The following is a 21,065-nucleotide window of genomic DNA, read 5'->3' as shown; positions in this document are numbered from 1 at the left end:
TTCCATTCCCAGTCTTATTTCAGTAAATGACCCTACCATTTACTTAGTTGTTCATGGCAAAAATACGAGTTTCCCTGATTGTTCTTCCTCCTTTATTCCACATACAATCCATTGACAAGTCTTACAGAATCTATCTCCAAAAACACACCTGAATCCATACATTTCCTCCTCCTCCACCACCACCGCCACCACCACGACACCACCTCTTGTAAGATAGATTTCTGGTTGGCCACAAGAGATTCCTGGTTGGCCTCCTGCTTCTACTCTTGGCCCGCTAACATCCAATCACCACAGAACAGCCAAAATATAAGTAAGATCTTTTCATTTCCCTGCCCTTCAGATAAAAATGTTAAGCTTCAGACATTAGCTCTAAAAGTCTTGAATGAGGTAGTCTCTGCTAACCTCTCATTCCAACAGCATTATCCCTTTCCTTGCCCACAAATTATAGTCTAGACACACCAACATTCATTCAGTTCTAAGTCATTCCCACCTTCAAGTCTTTGGACTTGAGGTTGTTCCCTCTGTTGGAATGCTCTTGCCCTCATTCTTGATTAGTTGGCCCCTCTCCGTTCAGTTTAAATGTCCTTACCTCAACAAGGCATTCCTCTAATACCCAATACAACCACCACAAGTGCAAGTGTCTTGTTTATCAATCTATATCTCACATCTAGAACTGTGCCTGGCTCCCTAACAGGCATTCAATAAACAAATACATCCCTACAGTAAACTTATTATTACTGCACAACAATAGACTATTAGACAACAGCATTAGAAACAATCTTTCTCAAGCACACATAGCTGGTACATATAAGTATGTTTCTTTGACTCAAAGGGATCTTACGTGATATAAGGGCCACCAACGATAACAAATTAGTTTCATTATACCTATGAAGAAGTAAATACTTTGTTGTGTAAATGGAATATAAGAAACACTACTATAAATTTATGAATCAAGACTAATGCTCTTTAATGTTTTGCTTCAAAAAATGATCAAGAATCAAGACACTTCTAATTTGAGTATAAATTTGACAATCAATAAATTATAACCAGATTTGTTAATTAAAATGTATACATATGTGCATCTCTTGGAAAAATTGTGAAAACAAAATACACAAAAGGGTAAATCTTACCAGAGTTAATTTTGGCCTGTAACCACTTTTTCATGCACTCTTGGTGGACATACTGCAAACTTCCTGTGCACTTGCATGGCTCTATCAGCAAGTTAGATGATGATGCAGCTGCCATCTGACAAATTCTACATAAGTCACCTTCTTCTTCTTCAGAGTCCTCTAAAAGAAGGCTGGAAAAGAAGGGGCATTTCGTAAACAGAGCCATCATAACTCATTTGGTTGATCACTTCCAGTCATACATAATCCCAAATAATATCTCTATTATTATTTCTACTCACGCTCTCTGGGGGGAAAAAAGCAAATGATAAACAGCAACCACCACAAAAAAAACCATTACAATGAGAATGACAATTATAATAAATATCTTAAAGGGACAATAACCCATACAATTATATGGGTTCCTAATGAATTCAACAATAGATGTGTAGAAAGAGGAATAGATATACAGCTGTTAGGTAACTTTCACGTCTTGGCTTAACCAGAGGTACGATCTCAAGTATAAATATTTATGTTTTACCTTTAGATTTAACTTTCTTTGGTTCATAGTTTCAACTATTTTTTATTTCGGAAATTCAATTATTTTACACTCTTACTATAGTAGTCCCCCCTTATCTGCGAGGAATACCTTCCAAGACCTCTAGTGGATACTTGAAATTGCGAATAATATCAAACTCTCTCTGTATTTTTTCCTATACATACATACCTGTGATAAAGTTTAATTTATAAATTAGGCATAGTGAGAGATTAATAAAACAGAACTATAACAATACTTTGTAATAAAAGTTATATGACTATGGTCTCTTTCTCAAAATAGCTTATTGTACACTTAAGTGCAGGGTGAATATGCTGGACAAAGGGATGATTTCCAGTATATTCACCAAGGGAGGATGGAGCTACATGGCATGAGATTTCATCATGCTACTCAGAAAAGAGCCCAAAACTGATGAATTGTTCATTTCTGGAATTTTCCATTTAATATTTTCAGACTGAAGCTGACCACAGGTAACTGAAAAACCACAAAAAATGAAACCTCAGATAAGGGGGGAACCACTATAATTTAAATGCAGAGTGCCTTAAAATCATCACGGATAAGCAAAAGATGCAATAACGCTATTAACACACAAACGATATGGCAAAATAATTAAAAAATGCTGCATTTTAAACTACCTAACCAGACAGGGTGGTGCTGCTTAATTTGTTTCTCTCTATAAATCACTAAAGTTAATACTTTGCCCTCAGCTTACACCACTGCACTCAAAGTAACCTAACTTTGAGCACAAGAAATATAATAGTTAACTACATTCTTCAGTAGACAGCTTGCAATCAGAGGGAGTTGCTACAGTAACATCAAAGGTAATACTATCAGGGCAGAGTAAATTTTTCTCCAAGAAGGAAAACCTGCAAATTTTAAAAGCAGGAGAATTGTGCTTGCTTCGGCAGCACATATACTAAAAGCAGGAGAATAGTCATGTGGTATAATTTGTCCTATATAAGGAAAAATGGAAATACCAGGGAGGCCAAAAAAGTGTACACATTTTAAGAGATGTTATCTACATATTACTTTTCGAAGTTGAATTGAATTATAGTACCCATGTGTAGTATGACATTCTCTCAAAAAATGACATTAATCAAATGAATGCTAGCGTCATTCACTGTATTACAATTTTAATAGTTTCCTTTCTTAAAATGTGTGTCCATGTTTTTGGGACTCGCTGTATAGCAGCCCAGTGCCCAACATCTCAGAAAGCGTGTGAAGCTCCTTTTATCCCCAGAATTAGGTTTGAATGCCTTCTTAAATCTAAAACAAAAATCTAAAATGATATAACAGCTATACTCCCCCAAATTCCATTACATCAGGCCTTTATGAACAAGAAAAAATAGCACGGAACACCCCACCTTAACTTTACATAGTCTTTTCTTCCTACAAATATATTTTACATGTACTACTCTATCCCATTTTAACATTAGAATTTACTGGGTGAAAAAACTAAGCAACTGTACTAAAATGCAAAATTAATCAAGTTAGGAATAAAACCTCTGATCTTTCACCTTTTCACTTTTACCAGAGATTTGTAAGCAATCTTCAACTCTAAAAAAGATTTCATTTATATAAAAAGATTCTACGTCCTGAATTTAAACTGGTCTACCAAATAGTCACAACACATAAAGAATATTCAGTATATACCTGGACTTCAAAAACAAAATAAACAAATTATGCAAATGATTTTACTTCATTCCAAAAAAGATTTGAGGTGAGAATTACAAGTAAATAAATCATCTTAGTAAAGTCTAAAACAGATTGTCTTGATAAGCCATGACCACTTGGACCCCCTTAACAATCCCATTTAAGTATTTTAGCTATATTTTATAAAAATCTTAAAAAGAATCCCATGTAACACTACTTAACCAAGGAATAGAGTAAGAGATTAAGATTTTTGACTTTGCATACATCTTTATCCAAAGCTGGTTAAAAATAATCTTTAGATTATCTCTTGATGCAATCTATGTCCCAGTGCCTACCTCTGCTGTTACTTCTCATCCATTTTCTGTCTAAGAGGTAGTATCAAAACTAACATCTTACTGTAAATTTCAAGGGAAAAAATTTTAGATATCAATGTTTAAGAAGCCATGTAAGAAATAAAGACTTCTTTCTCTAATCAGCTCTTGTTTTACGGGCTTAATAGGTATTCAAATTTACCTCTCTTTTATTTTCTGCAGTCTTTCTGGGTCTCTTGAAGGTGCACTTTTAGTTTTATCACTTTTTCCATCAGATGAACTCCAACCTGAAGGAATAATATCTACAGTGATCATGACATTGTCAGTCAAATTATTTCCAAGTGCTGGGGGGACTGCAAATCGGAATAAGGAACCAGGAAGGATCCCGGTTATTCCTGTGTTTCGCCCACTGTGCGCCGACTCTGATGTGGAGCCACCGGTGGCAGCACTGCTCGATGCTGTAGGTGCTTGTGTTCTGCTGGCAGCAGCCCCAAGGGGATCACTCTGTGCTTCGAGGTGAACCACTTCATTTGATTCTCTTCTAAAAATATGATGAGATCTAGGTGGTATATCAGAGGTAGGTATCCTTGAAGATTCATCTCGTCCCTCACGCCTCCTTCTAGAGAACAAAGGTGTGCATCTATTTCTAAGTGAGGAAGATAACCAGGGTCCTGTATTTCTACCTTCAGATTCTTGGTTAAAATTTTCCGAATCTGGCTCAGAGCTATGATTTTGGCTAAGAGATGACAAACCCCATCTTCGCCTAAGAAATCGAAATCCCTGAGAAGCTTCAGATGACCTACTATCGGGAACATCAGAAGTTGATGCTGCATTGCTACGAGACTGTGAAGCTGTCAAGATTCTTGGAGAAATGTAAGAATTTTCAGAACTCAATGATCTTGTATTTAAGGATTCCTGACTAGACCTTCGTGAAAAAAAAGTAGATGACATACTAGAAGCTATACGTGACAGCAATCTCCTGGTCGTACGTCTACCTTCATTGTCAGAAGAGTCTTGAAATGATCTTTGAGATGAACCAACCCTATCTGAATTGCTTATGGTGGAGGTGTCATCTCTATTTGAAATATAAGAAAATCCAGGCTCTGCACTGCTTTGAGGAGATTCCACTTCCCTTGGAGAAAAATTTGATCTTAAAGAACTTCTACTCGAGTCCCTAGAACATGGTATGTTCTGATGTTCAGAAGGCATTTGGTGATTTGTGGATGATGTATTTAATTGTAAAGTGCTCACTGAGTTCTCTTTTGGTCTTGCTCCCTGTGAATATGAAGAAGGAACTCTGTCTTGAACATCTGTTTTTGAAAGAAAGGAAAAATAACCAATTATGTGAAATAATTCTACTATTATTAAATTTGCATGTATTACCTACTAATTAGTGTCAAAATGAAACACTGGATTCAAACGGAATACTGCTACTACAACTACACAGCTTACCTATTATTATAGTTAAGCATAAATGTACTTTTCTTTCTATACCTTTGAAAAAATCCAGTACTGCTGTATAACATCAATACTACAAACTCAAAAGAAATGAGTTTATGAGAGGCAAATATCAATATACCAACTTGAGGAAGATAGAACAGTTGAATTTGTTGATCAGAAATTGATATGGTAGAATATTTAAACAGATAAGAAATTTTAAATGGGCTAAATAATTCAATGTAAATACTCTTGTAACAAATAAAAGCAAAATAACACTAGGGAGACAGGGTTTTGTACATTTTTCTTACTCTGCAATAAGTATAAAAGCCATTTCATACAAATATTATCACACTTGAGATTTTATGGCAAACCTTGCAGCTAAAAATTTCTCCAATCTTTTTTTTTCTTTCAAGGTAACAAGTGATTCTTATCCCTGGTTACTTATCAAACATACCTTTGCTTTTTAATATTGGCTGAGAGCTATGAGTTTAATAATAGAGCCCTGACAACTGCAATTTTAAAAGTAAACCACTGGTAAAAAACAAACAAACAAACAAACCAAAAAACCAACCCATACTAACAAACAAGAAGTACACCATTGGTGGTTCTAAATTTCAAATGGGATGAGACTTAGCAGTCCTTTATAAAGAATACTCATCCACACACCTAGTCTAAGAGCTACATTGCTAACTGAGCTAACACATGCAGTCTCATAAAAGGATAAACTGTTAGGGGTAAATCTATTCTATCCTGTACTTTTACACCCCCAAACCTAGAAGCTATTAATACTAGCCAATAAAGCTCCTGCATGCAAAGCCAAGCAAATAAATAGATGTTTTCATTTGTCTTAAATAAAGCAAAGGACTGCACCAATGTTTATTTAAAATAAAACCTTTAAAAACAAATGCATTTTCTATGTAAATCTAACTCCACTTTGCCTGCTATATTTGTCTACTTCAATTAGTACTTTTTGTCTTCAGTTACTTAGTACTATTGTTTTATGGTCTTTATTTTTCAAAAGCTTATGTACACTGACAAATGATGTGGGCCTTTATTTCAATTGAATGAAAATAAAAGTGTGTCTGTGTTTAATGAAAGTAATTCTAAATTATGTCTTAAAGTGGTGATTTCAAGCTTTAGTTCAAATTTAACGATAAGTAGTTACTTATTACACTACATAAGGCAATTTATACTGGAGTATACAAGAATTATTTAGTGTACTTTACAACATATACCTTCTTAAAAGAAAAAAAATCCAAGTAAACATTTATCAGCAGACAGAATCTGGATATCCATGCACATCTATTTTAAACTGTTTACATTTTTAAAAGCAAAACAAATAAGGTACTAGGAAACATATTAAGCTTTTTTGAAATTTTCGTAAGATTCACTTCATTTATTCTTTTGCACTGTGATTTTAGTGATATACATAAATGGGAAAATATAACATTAGATAAGTTACATATAACAATACAGTTTATACATACATGACGAAGTTGTAAAATCACCACTCCGGTGACTATAATCCATAAGATTACTAATGGAGGAATCTGCTCTCCTTTCTAAATCTCTCCTCTCTCTCATTAAGTCAGATCCAAATGATCCAAGTACCATTGATGAAGATCTGGGAACTTGACTATGCCTCCAAGAAGAATCTTAAAATAATCAAACAAGTTTTAATTCAGAGAAAGCTTTCAGGTTTCTGATGAAAACAAATCTTCGGTATTATACACTGACTTATAAAAGGAATCCCCAGTTACATAGTTGCAATCACAAACAAAATTTAGCAAAACATAAAATTTTTCACTAATGAACTCATCACTTACTTCCTACTCAAACACATTCTCCTGTAACACAAATCTATGCCCGTCCATGATGCCAACGTCTCAGTCATTCTCTAGAACACCTGACTGTACAATGTAAGCACGATGTAAATGATTACAGAACAAAATGCAATGCAAAGCTTGCCAAAGATGCAAAATTTCATGAAATCAATGAAAGTGATGTTGAAAACCAGCCAAAATCAAAATGAAAGCCATCTTGTAATGGAAGCTGTTGTACTGTAGGTTACGTAATACTAGTATTTATCAGAAATATTGTCATTGCCACATTTGGTTCATGCCTATTCTAAGAATTAAGGCATCGTTGCAATTATAATCTAAATTTTGTTAGATATTTCATTTAAAAATAAATTTAAAAATTAAAGTCTAAAAACTTCCCCCCCCTTGCTACTTCCCTTGAAATTTTTGTTCTTCCTCTCCTAGTCCCAATAGCCTTAATAATTTCTCTTCATTAAGGAAAATGGCCCAGGGTTATTTAATGCTATGCCTTTAGAGAGCAGAGGAGAACAAAAATCTTTGCACAGTGGTGTTTGTCTACAAAGTTGAGGTCAGTCTGCTCTTACCCATCACACTACTCTTAATATCCTTCAGATGGGCAGTGTCTTTCCCATGGCGGTCCTGCCTATTAAAATAGAAAGGAATCGCTTACACTAATTCAACTGGTAATACATATGCATTTTAAGAATTTTATCTCCAATTGTGTCATCACAAGTTCTGTCTCACCTTAAAACTATTTCAGGCACTGGCTAGTGTTTCATTTAAAGAGTGTAAGTGAGGAGGGAGCCTCCTGCCTTCTCAACAAAGGATCTTTTCAATTTTTGCAACAAATGTGTCTGTGAGTACAAAATACCAAACATAAAGCTTTACGGATAAGCCATCTAAATCCGAGAATGGTTAAATGACTTGTCCAATGCCACAGCTAGAGGGCTAGAATCATGGCTTTCTGAACTCCTAGTACAATGCCACCAACTATTTTTTAACTAAAGAATTTCTATATTTTCTGAAAATAAATATATTACTACAATGTTTATCATTTACAAAAGATATGCCTTAAAATATTTTTAATCTACTTCAGAAAAATTGGCTTTCCTAGTAACAATTTAAAAATTTATCTCCCATGCCACTTTTACCAATTTGATCCCCATACATTATCAGTTACTCCAATCAATTAACATTTGCAAATATCCTGTTTGTATAAAACATTTGTATGAAATTTAGAACAAAAATTCAAAATGGAGAGTCAATTTCAGTTCTAGCACTAATTTAAAGTAGGATGTTGGAAACTCCATTACATTTCTGATTCACTGCCTTACGTGTGCTCTACTTGCTTTTCCCATGTCTTGGGAAAAGGGCTTTAGTCCAAAATACACATATAATGACTCATAAACAAATTTAATTGTTACCTGATACTGCATTTAATTCATGTCCAACATTTCTCCCTGCTGAGGTAGATGTACAGTTTGTACAGGAAAGTTTAGGTCTTTTTGAATCGTGATCCCGTTGCTGGTTTTGTGATCTCGAGCGTGCTCCCTGAGTTATCTCAGACTCACTATACCATGTAGACTGAAATGGAGATGCAGATGCAGATGGAGACTATAAATTTAAAAAAAAAAAATGTAAAGAACAAATTGTTTGCATTCAATATTAAATTTAATCTACAACACTCTAATACATTCCCAAAGGACCAGTCATTCCTCACATACACAATTTTTTCTACCATGCAGATTTTTCAATCTTTCTTCCCTCCTACCCACTTGTCCCTTTACTTCATACTGCAATTGTATTTTGTTGAGTGAAAAATCTGCTTTAGATTAAGTCTTCTGTATAACTGTATATAAACATCTTTTGTTAGGAAACACTGAAGAGTAAAAACTTTATTCATTTTGTTTTCCCAGTTTAACTTTTCAACATTCTGAGGAACCTGTTTCCTGTACTTAGAGGTGGACAAAATAGCAAGAAAGGCACTAAAATATAAACTGATTGTGAATACTCTACTATAAAAATACAATTTTTCAAGTAATAAAACATTTATCCTGACTCTAATGTTCATTTGTAGAAATATAATCCTATAACACTATAAACAGTATGTTTTAAAAGAAATCTAAATATCTGGAATTTCTTCATCAATGAAGCAAGTTACAGCTAAAACAAGTACATATTTTAAAACTCTTAGCTCAAGGTTTTCTCTATTACAATAATGTACAAATATACATACACAAAATAAAACACAAAACAGAAAAATCACTCACAATGTATAAATTATTTTATTTCTCCCTAACTCTTTAATTGGCTAAGCAGTGTACCCAATGTAATGCACCACAAGGAAAAGGATAGCTGTCTCCTTAAAAATATAGGTTTAAGTAAGAATACATTTCAACCCAATTACTGAAATTGTCCTTTTATTTTAACAAGTTTCCTTCATTGCAAAGTTCTTATCTGGAGAGAAAGGCAGGCAGGCACACACACACGCACGCACGCACGCACACACACAGATACATTTGACATACAATCCTAAATTGCTTGGAGACACCTAAGACTAAAATAAAAGTAATTTCTAGGGAATAAAGGGAAAACATTTAAAAAATAATTTTAACATGTATGTGCAGTTGATTTTATTAAAGAATATTAAAAGCAAACAATGTTCTTACAAGTGTTATATTTCTTGACAAAGTTAAAAATGGAATGTATCATGAACCATAAATTCAGTCTGTTAATCTAACATTCAGTTGATAAATGTTAAGAAACCAAATAATGTGCTCCATCTAAGAGTTCTAGAGTACAGATAACAAGTAAATAAATAATTATAATATAAATAAGACTAACAGGAGGTATGTTTAAAGTTTTACAGAAAAGAGCCTGAAGAAATCACGTGAGGATTCATAGAAGGTGGTAAGAGTTCACTGGGCAGGCAAATGAGGAAGGAGATTATATAACAGATAACACAACAGGATGTATTAACCACCCTACGATGGAAATTGTTCTGTAGCATTAATACTTACTTGATCTTCTAATATGCTTCAATTATGAGAAGCATACTGCATGCGTTAAGGGAACTTTACAGATAAACTGCACACATACAGAAAAGAGGAGGATTTAAAGCTGAAAAAGTAGGAACAGGCTACATCAGGATTTTATCCATCCCTTGCCCAGAGAATATTTTGCTAATTGAATGTGGCACTCTTCACCTTAGCACAAACTTGGTTTCACAAGCCTTCTGCACCACGTACTCCAGAGCCTCAATCATTGAAATGGAATAGCACAAGAGATGAAACTCATTAGATCATTCAAAACCAAACCATTTTCCGTGCCATTATCAGGGTATTAGGAAAATTACCCTGCATGACAATGATTTAATACATCTGGATTTCAGAGACCAAAGTAAAAAATGTTTAAAATTTAGAAAGAATTGCCACTTTTAACGAGGAAATCTAAAATAGCAAATACCATCTAATCTTGTCCCCAATTTTTTTAAAAGGGCATTTTGTGTGCTCATAAAACACGAAGGATATAACAGAATAAAAGACTTTTAAATTGAATACATTTTATTTGTACAAAATCCATAACTTGTCGTTATTTTTCTCATTTTGCATGGACTAAACAAATTGCTACTGAATAGTACTTCTGCAAATAAATATTATTTTTGGTAACTATTCAAGGAGAATATAGCATCAGATCAACTACTTTTTATAAAGATCCTTAGAGCATTGTGAAAGGTATAAGGGTAGAATAAACAGAGAGTAGAAAACTCAACTACGAAGTCACTGGAATAGCAAGAAGTAAGTTCTTACAATAAAAGTAATAGAAACAGAGCAATTATGAAAGGTAAAAATTCAAATTTAGAGACAATGTGAGAAATAAACAGTAAGTTTAAAATCAGTTTCCTAGCATTGGCTACTTGTGAGATAAAGAAACACTCACTACAAAGGAAACAATTTTCATGACCAACTCTAAAAGGTAGCAACCTATATGTCATCACAGAGACAAAAATGCTTGTTAATATCAGTATATGGAAAAGAAAAACAAAACTTTTTCTGCTGGCTTAAATTCACAATCAAACCTTTTCCTGATCCACTGTTCAAATATCCTGTCTGAAGAAATTAGTTTTTTTTTCCGTTCTGAATTCTTTTAACAATAAAGTATGAGAATCATTTAACAATATACTATCTTATCTATTCCACTGTCTAGAACTACTGGTGGCCAAATAAAATCAGGGAATAAGTCTGTCTGCAAAATATACTGCTTTGTAGATAACAGGTGGTTTTGGATTGGGCAGAGGACATGAATAGACAATTCTCCAAAGACATACAGATGACCAAATGACATATGAAAAGATGCTCAACTTCACCAATCATCAGGGAAATGCAAATCTAAACTGCAAAGAGGTATCACCTCACAGCTGTCAGAATGGTTATATCAAAAAGTCAACAAATAACTAGCTTGGCAAGCATGTGGAGAAAAGGGAACTCTTGTGCACCGCTGGTGGGAATGAAAACTGGCACAGCCACTGTGAAAAACAGTGTGGCGGTTCCTAAAAGGTTAAAAAATATTACCTTATAACCCAGTAATTCCACTTCTGGGTATTTATCTGAAGAAATCCAAAACACTAATTCAAAAAGGTATATGCACCCTTACGTTCACTGCAGCGCTATTAACAACAGCCAAGATATGGAAGCAACTTAGGTGTCCATCGACAGGTGAATGGAAAAAGATGTGATGTATACATACACACACACACACACACACAGGAATATTATTCAGCAATAAAATGAACGAAATCTTGCCATTTGCAACAACATGGATGGACCCATCCTATTATGCTAAGTAAAATAAGACAAATACCCTATGCTTTCACTTACATGTGGAATCTAAAAAAAAAAAAAAAAAAAAAAAAGAAACAAGTGAACAAACAAAACAAAAACAGATTCACAGAAACAGAGATCAAACTGACAGTTGCCAGAGGGGGGTGGGGGGTGATGCGTGGAAAAGGTGAACGGGAATATAGTCAGTAATAGTGATAATTTTGCATGGTGACAGATAATTACTAGATTTACTGTGGTAATCACATCATAAGGTATAAAAATGTCGAGTCACTAGCTGATACACCTAAAACTATTATAATATTGTATACCAACTATACTTGAATTAAAAAAAAATGTTTTAAGTATTAGGTTGGTGCAAAAGTAACTGAGGTTTTTACAACTATTTTCTTTTATTATTTTATTTTATTTTGGAAGGGGAACAGGACTTTACTGGGGAACAGTGTGTACTTCCAGGCCTTTTTTCCAAGTCGTTTCAATCTTAGTTGTGGAGGGTGCCGTTCAGCTTCAAGTTGTTGTCCTTTCAGTCTTAGTTGTGGAAGGCACAGCTCAGCTCCAGGTCCAGTTGCCGTCGCTAGTTGCAGGGGGCACTGCCCACCATCCCCTGCGGGAGTTGAACCGGCAACCTTGTGGTTGAGAGGACACGCTCCAACCGAGCCATCAGGGAGTTCAGCAGCAGCTCAGCTCAAGGTGCCGTGTTCAATCTTAGTTGCAGGGGACAGAGCCCACCATCCCTTGAGGAACTCGAGGACTTGAACCAGCAACCTTGTGGTTGAGAACCCACTGGCCCATGTGGGAATCGAACCGGCAGCCTTCGGAGTTAGGAGCACAGAGCTCCAACCGCCTGACCCACCGGGCCAGGCCCTACAATTATTTTTAACCTTTTAAACCACAATTACTTTTGCATCAACCTAATAGCTTTAGGGTCATTTTCACTTTTTGTCTATCATGAATAATGCTGCTATCAATATTCATATTCAAGATCTTGGGTCAAAGTGATGGGTCATACACAGTAACTCAAAGTTTTAACTTTTGGAAGAATTACTAAACTTTTTTCCAAAGTGGCTGTACCAGTTAACAATCCCATTAGCAATGTATGAGGGTTCCAATTTCTTCACAACCTACCAACTCTTGTTCTTGTTTTTATTTTAACCAATTCATGGGTACAAAGTGGTATCTCACTGTAGTGTGTATTTGCATTTCCCTAATGGCTGATGACGTTGAGCATCTTTTCATGTGTTTATTGTCCATTTGCATATATGTGCAGACATGTCTATTCAGGTCCTTTCACCATTTTAAAGTGAGTTGTCTTTATAGTTAGGATGTAAGAATTCATTGTATTTTCACTCTTCATGGTATCCTTTGACAAAGTTTTTTAATTCATTAAGTCCAATTAATCTTTCTGCATTTGTCATCTACAGACTATAAACATACATATGAAAATAAAAAGCAAATACAAAGTTATTAAATTTCAACTCAAGTTTCATGGAGTTCTTTCTCATTTTCACTAAATTTCCAGTCTACACAGAATGGGTAACAGATTTGGCTCCTGGGGTAAACATTTTCCATGAATTACTTTCAACTCAAAAGGCTGTCTGGTATAAAAAAGGCGAATTGTATGGTATGCAAATTATAACTCAATAAAAGGAGGGGGCTACTTAATAGCCCAAAGTAGGTGAAGTACTACAGTGTATATCTGAGAAATCATATATAAATAAAACAGTTTGAAAACTTAATAGCTATAAATGTTGTATCCACATGGAACAAAAGGGAATATCCCCAATTTTCTATAACTAACAGGCATCCATTTTTCATTTCAGATTATTTATTTTTATCTTCATAATACTTATTTAAGCTACCCTTCCAACAAGAGGTTTACTGGAAGGATAGTCAATGAAATCATTATTCATTTACTATTAGTATATGAATCGGTTTTGCATTCAGAAAATTATTATTTCTAAGTTGGTTTAAGAGTCTCATGTTCTATCGACTGAGCTAGCTGGGAGACTATTTCTAAATTGGTTTAAAAAATATTCCCAAAACAAATGCCCTTAAAACAGTGCAGTAAAAAAGAACGTTAATGAGAAAATACTGGCAAGTCATACATCTAATAAGGAACTTGTATCTAGAATATATAAAATTATAAACTCTTCCAACTCATAAATTGAATCAATAATTAGTAATCTTCCACAGCAGAAAACACCAGGCACACATGGGTTCACTGGTGTATTCTACCAAACATTTAAGGAAGAAGTTATACCAATTCTCTACAAACTCTTTCAAAGGGATAGAAACAGGGAAAATACTTCCTAACTCATTCTATGAGGAGAGCATTACCCTAATACCAAAACCAGACAAAGATGTAACAATAACAAAACAAACAAAAAAGACTACAAACCAGTATCTCCCATGAAGATACACGCAAAAACCCTCAAGAAAATATTAGCAAACCGAATCCAAAAAAAAAGTATAAAAAGAATTATACACCATGATGACCAAGTGGGATTTAACCCAGGTATGTAAGGCTGGTCAACATCTGAAAATCAATTTAGTCTATCAATAAGCTAAAGAAACAAGACCACATGACTATATTATAGATGAAGATAAGGCATCTGATAAAATCCAATGCCCCTTTTATGATAAAAACTCTCAGCAAACTAAAAATAGAGGGTAACTTCCTCAATTTGATAAAGAATAGAACAGCTAACATACTTAATATTGAGAAACTCGGAGCTTTCCCACTAAGATCAGGTACAAGGAAAGGATGTCTCCTCTTACTCCTTTTCTATTTTAAAAAGACATAATTGAAATATAACATTATGTTACTTTCAGGTGTACAACATAATGATTTGAAATATATGTATATATTATGAAATGATCACTACAATGATTCTATTTAATATCCACAACCAATGCAAACTTCTTTTACCTTTTGTTCAAAACTTGAGATCTACTCTCTAAGCAACTTTCAGATGTACAATACAGTATTATTAACTAGTCACCATGCTGTACATTACATCCCCACGACTTAAGTTTGTACCTTTTGACCCCCTTTACCCAACTTGACTGCAGGATACAAAATATCCTGCTGCAATAAACATGAGGTACAGCTATCTTTTCAAATTAGTGTTTTTGTCTCTCCTTCAGATAAATAACCATAATTGTAAGTGGTGGATCATATGGTGGTTCTATTTTTAGATTTCAGGACCCTCCATACTGTTTTCCATAGCGGCTACACCAATTTACATTCCCAACAATGCACAAGAGTTCTTTTTTCTCTATCCTCACCAATACTTCTTGTCTTTTTGATAACAGCTACTTGAAGGCATTTGAGGTGATAGCTCACTGCCACTGAGATTTGCATTTTCCTGATGATTAATGATGTTCTTTTCACGTACCCATTGGCCATCTGTACATCTTCTTTGGAAAAATAGCTATTCAGCTCCTCTGGCCATTTTAAAATAATTTTTAAAAAATTTTCCTATTTAAGTGTGTGATTTCTTTAGATATTTTGGATATTAACCCCTCATCAGATATACATATGATTTACAAATATTTTCTCCCATTTGGTAGGTTCCCTTTTCATTGTGCAGAAGCATTTTAGTTTGACGTAGTCCCACTTGTTTATTTTTTCTTTTGTTATCTTTGCTTTAGGTGTCGAATCCAAAAAACTCATCACCAAGACCCATGTCAAAGAGCTTATTGCCCATGTTTTCCTCCGAAGTTTTTTGATTTCAGTTCTTACATTCAAGTCTTAAATCCATTTTGAGTTAATTTGGGGGTATAGTCTAAGATAGTGGTGCAGTTTCATCCTTTGGCATGTGGCTGTATAGTTTCCCCAACAAAAATTATTGAAAAGATTGTCCTTTCCCCGTTGTACATTCTCGACTCCTTTGTGGTAAACTGTTTGACCCTAAATGCGTGGGTTTACTTATGGGCTGTGTTCTGTTCCATTGATCTATGTGTCTGCTGTTATGCTAATACCATACTGTTTTGCTTACTAGTTTTGTAATATATTTTGATACCAGGAAGCATGATGCCTCCAGCTTTGTTCTTCTTTCTTAAGAATGCCTTGGCTACTTGAGGTCTTTCGTGATTCTATACAAATTTTGGTATTGTTTGTTCTATTTCTATATATATATAAAAAAATTGGTATTTTGATAGGGATTGTATCAAATCTGTGGATTGCTTTGGGTAGTAGGGACATTATAACAATATTAATTCTCCCAGTCTATGAGCATGGAATAGATTTCAACTTATTTGTGTCTTCAATTTCTTTCATCAACGTCTTATAGTTTTCAGTGTACAGGTCTTTCACTCACCTCCATGGTTAAATTAATTCCTAGGTATTTTATTCTTTTTGATGCAATTGTAAATGGAATTTTTTGTCTTAATTTCAGTTTCTGATAGTGCATTAGTATGTGGAAAGGCAACTGATTTTTGTATATTTTGTATCCTGCAACTTGACTGAATTTATTAGTTTTAATAGGTTTTTTTTTGGTGGAATCTTTAGGGCTTTCTATATACAATGTTATCTGCAAATACACAGTTTTACTCCTTCCTTTCCAATCTGGTTGCTTTATTTCTTTCTTGCCTAACTGCTCTGGCTAGCGCTTCCAATGCTGTGTTGAATAAAGGTGGCAAGAGGGGGGCATCCTTGTCTCATGTCGTTCCTGAACTTAGAGGAATAGCTTTCAGCTTTTCACCACTGAGTATGATGTTCTCCGTGTAACTGTCATATCTGGCCTTTATTAAGCTGAGGTACATTCCTTCTACACCAATTTTGTTGAGGTTTTAAAAATCATAAATAGATGTTGAATTTTGTTAAATGCTTTTCCTTCATCTACTGATACGATTACATGATTTTTATCCTTGATTTCATTAATGTGATGTATCACACTGGCTGATTTGCAGATGTTGAACCAGTCTTGCACCCCAGGAATAAATCCCACTTGATCATGGTGTATGATCCTTGAATTTGGTTTGCTAATATTTTGTTGAGGATTTCTGAATCTATGTTCATCCAGGATACTCACCTATAATTTTCTTTTTTTGTATAACCTTGTCTTGTTTTGGTATCAGGATATTAATGGGTTCATAAAATGAGGAAGTGTTACCTCCTCTTCGTTTTTCTTGGAAGAGTTTGAGAAGGATAGGTACTAATTCTTTAGATGTTTGGTAACATCCACAAGTGAGGTAATCTCGTACGGGACTTCTATTTGTTCAGAGGTTTTTGCTTATTGATTCAATCTCCTTGCTATTAGTCTGTTCAGATTTTCCATTTCCTCATGATTCAGTCTTGGTAGGATGTGTGTTTCTAGGAAATTGTTCATTTTTATAGCTTGTTCAATTTTCTGGCATATAACTGCTCATAGTAGTTCTTACGATCCTTTGTATTTCTGTGTTATCATGCGTAACATCTCCTTTTTCATTTCTTTTATTTGAGCCCTCTTTTTTCCTTTGTGAGACTAGTTAAAGGTTTGTCTATTTTGTTAATCCTTTCAAAATAACAAAGGCTAGTTTTACTTATCTTTCCTATTTTCTTTGCAGACTGTATTTCATTTATTTATGTTCTCATCTTTGTTATTTCCTTCCTTATACTAACTTTGGGCTTACTTTATTCTTCTTTTCACCATTCCTTTCTAACAATGTACTGGAAGTTCTAGCTAATGCAGTAAGGCAAGAAAAGGAAATAAAAGGTATACAGATTGGGAAGCAAAACAAAACTTTATTTGCAGAAGATATGATCATCTATGTAGAAATCAGTCAGAATCACCAAAAAAAATCTCCTGGAAATACTAAATGATTATAGTTAAGGTTGCAGGACACAAGGTTAAGATACAAAAGTCAATCACTTTCTTGTATATCAGCAGTGAAAAAGTGGAATTTGAAATTAAAAACTCTTATAACTCAGTAAGAAAATAATACCCCAATTTAAAAATGAGCAAACGATGTGAATGGACAGTCCTCCAAATTATAAAAATAGCCAATTAGCACATGAAAAGATGCTCAACATCATGAGACAACAAGGAAATCTAAATGAAAACTGCAATGAGACAATACTTTACACCCACGATAGGATGGCTAGAATCAAAATGTAGGATAAACGTAGGCGAGGATGTGGAGAAGTCAGAACCCTCACATACAACTGCTGGTGGAAATACAAAATAGTCCAGCCATTTTGGACAACAGTCTAGCAATTACTCAAGAAACTGAATACAGAGTTACCATATATGTACTTCAGCAATTCTACCCTTAGGTATATACACAAAATAATTGAAAACTTAAGTCCACACAGAAACTTGCACATAAATGATTATAGCAACATTATATTCATAATAGTCAAAAAGTGAAAGCAACCTGCATATCCATCCCGATGAATGGATAAACAAAATGTGGTATATCCATCTTTACAATGGAATATTATTGATCCATAAAAGGAATGAAATACTGATGATATGTACAACACAGATGAACCTTAAAAACGTGCTAAGTAAAAGAAGCGAGTCACAAAAGACCATACAGTGTATGTTTCCACTCATGTATCTGGAACTACAAAATAGGAAGATCTAGAGAAACAGAAAGTAGATTAGTGGCTGCTTACTGCTGGAGTGGAAGGGGAGGTGGTAGTAAAGTGATAGCTAAAGGATCTGGGGTTTTAACCTATAAATCATGCTTTCTGAGCTTTCTACTGTTTTACACCAGAACTACTGTGTTATACCCCTAACAAGCCTTTTCAAACCCCAAAATGCTGTCAGTCCTAAGGAAAATTAGCTACGTCAAGAAAAGAGTACTTGTATAGTTTATTGTAGAATATTAACCCAAATTCATCTAAAAGATTGTTAGTAATATATCCTCACAAAACAGCCTATTAATTTTACAATCACCTACCACTAAAGCAAGATATTTAGACACTATATTGTCAAAAAAAAAAAAAAAAAAAAAAAGAAAGAAAGAAAGAAAGAAAAACACAACAATCATTATTCCATCACTGCTTTGTATATTCACAGAGAAAAGTCAGATGAATGAACATAATGTTCAGGAAAACTGATGCAGCTCTTTCCCTACTGCCACACAATAGCTTGGAGGCATTCAAGACTCAGCTCCACCATAACTCACCGCCATAGAGAAGGAAAGCATTGCTGCTGGGGGTGTAACGGACGTTAATACTGCTTTACCAGAGATGCTGAAGACCGCCCTCATTCACAATGGCCTAGTATGTGGATTCTACGAAGCTGCCAAAGCCTCAGGCAAGCGCCAAGCTCATCTTTGTGTGCTTACATCCAACTGCGATGAACCTATGTACATCAAGCTGGTGGAGGCCCTCTGTGCTGAACACCAAATCAACCTAATTAAGGTTGATGACAACAAGAAATTAGGGGAATGGGTAGGCCTCTGTAAAATCAACAGAGAGGGAAAACCCTGTAAAGTGGTTGGTTGCAGGTGTGTGGTGGTTAAGGCCTATGGCAAAGTCTCAGGCCAAATATGTCATCAAGGAGTACTTCAAATGCAAGAAGTGAACAAATAAACTGGGCTTGTTTCAATAAAAAATTTTAAAAAGATGCAACTTTTTAGTCTTTTGATAAAATCTTCCACACTGACATAAATTTATACTTAAATTGATACTTATTTTTTTAAGTTAAAAGGTTCCCAAGTATTTGTAAAATATGATGATTTTATAATCCCTTATTCATAATTCTGAAGTCCAAAAGTTTTTCATTTTGCTGCAGACACATCAAATGTGGTTTGACTACAGAATGCTTCAGATTCAGCTAAGGGTGTTATAAACACACACTACTATTTATCTAAAATCTAAACAAACATGTGGCCCCCAAGATTCTAAAAGAGAGACTGTGTATATATATTTCAAATTAAGAGGTTACCTGATATTCAGAATCCAGTCTAAATGAAGAGTCTCTTGAGTGATAGGTATCATTTAAACTACTTCCTCTGCTTCCAGACATCATCCTAGCACTTAAAGAGCTGGATGGTTGAACAGAAATTCTCCTTGGAATCCTTGAAGGTTTAGACTCCATTCTTAAGGTTTCCTGTGAAATGCAAATTTTGATTAATTGCCTTTGTGAAAACATGCAAACCTTCTATTCTTAATCCTCCTTTATCATCAGCTCAAATAAAAATTAACCAAGCAAATTAACTCTATCTGGCATGGTAAATTATGAGACTATCATCACCCCTCTTCTATGAAGCAGAGGTCTAAAGTCTATCAAAGGCTCCCTACTGTCCATAAAATGCAGCACACAGAAATGGGATAAGGAACTGAGGTTTGTTGTTTCCAAAGCCTGGGCTCTTTTCCTTAGTCAATTTTGTCTCTCCACAAAATCCTACATGAATTTGCCCTTGATTATCTTGCTATTCTTACCTATTATTAGTGTTCAATACTTGTACTGTGAACATTAGCTACATTGTACTATTTGCACACTCCTTAACACAATGTTTTCATAGGCCTTTGTATGCCTAGAAAGTCTACACATTCCCCATTCTCTTCCTGGTCATGGTCTTAAAACAAGCATTTTCCATTGTGAGCTTCCCCTTTGTACATACTTTTATTAAGACATCATTCTACCTTATGTGGTAATTTGTTTTCCTGTCTATCTCCCCTTCTCAAAAGTGAAAATAATTTCTAAGTTTTCTTCACTAAACATTCTTCAACCCAGCCCAAGAGTAACCACTACTATAGCAGATTTTTAACTATATACAAATGGAATCATATAAAGGGTACTCTTATGTCTGGTTTCATTTGCTCAACAATATATTTGTCAGATTCATATGTATTGTTGCGTGCAGTTGTATTAAGTTCACTCTAATTGGTTTATGTAGTATTTTATAGAATTCACACACAGAATTCATTTGCCTATTCTACTGTGGACACTGGACTGTTTCCAGTTTTAGGCTATTACAAATAGTGCTGCTATAAAGATATTACTTTTATAAAATAAAATAAAAATTAAGTTTCCTGGGGAAAGGATTTACAATGAGGCCTCTGGATAACTGAGATGCCACCAGTGTTGAGAGTACAAAGAAGGGCAAAAGAAAGTAGCAAATAAAAAGAAATCACAATAATCTTTTCAACTTCTCCCACCCACTTTCAAGGTCAAAAATTATTCCCTTATTGTCCTGGGAGTGTTCTTGAAATTAAGGAAAGTATAAACAGATATACTTCACTTACTTGATGCTTAGTTTGGATTAAGGTATCGTATATACTTGCTATATTAAAACATTCAAATTTAAACACTTAAGTTAAAAATACCTAATTCGTTTTAAGCATATAAATGCTTGTTAACTTATAAGTCTTGGATCAATCACCTTTCTACCTGAAAAGT

General features: G+C 34.5%; 1 protein-coding gene and 1 pseudogene across 7 annotated transcripts in view; one reads left to right on the top strand and one right to left on the bottom strand.

Annotated features, from left to right (window-relative positions):
• MARCHF7 (membrane associated ring-CH-type finger 7) overlaps positions 1–21,065 on the bottom strand; it is a 54,072-nt gene that overhangs the window by 17,375 nt on the left and 15,632 nt on the right. For 5 of the 7 annotated variants that reach the window (XR_002137005.2, XR_012497707.1, XM_074337055.1 and 2 more), the window contains 5 exons: positions 19,608–19,772; positions 8,311–8,500; positions 6,554–6,721; positions 3,829–4,936; positions 1,131–1,300 (listed from right to left, as the gene is read on the bottom strand). Coding sequence is in view for 5 of the 7 variants with exons in the window: in XM_074337055.1 (XP_074193156.1) it covers positions 1,131–1,300; positions 3,829–4,936; positions 6,554–6,721; positions 8,311–8,500; positions 19,608–19,760 (1,789 nt within the window). In the remaining 2 variants the exon portion in view is untranslated. The remainder of the gene's footprint in view (positions 1–1,130; positions 1,301–3,828; positions 4,937–6,553; positions 6,722–8,310; positions 8,501–19,607; positions 19,773–21,065) is intronic. The other 2 variants (XM_019727257.2, XM_019727255.2) reach the window with 1 other exon arrangement.
• On the top strand, positions 18,839–19,244 carry LOC109445241 (small ribosomal subunit protein eS12; annotated as a pseudogene).

This window comes from Rhinolophus sinicus, linkage group LG01 (genome assembly GCF_036562045.2).
Source record: "Rhinolophus sinicus isolate RSC01 linkage group LG01, ASM3656204v1, whole genome shotgun sequence".
NCBI lineage: Eukaryota > Metazoa > Chordata > Mammalia > Chiroptera > Rhinolophidae > Rhinolophus > Rhinolophus sinicus.
Note: the sequence above shows the minus strand (reverse complement) of the source record. Positions and strands in the feature narration are given on the sequence as shown.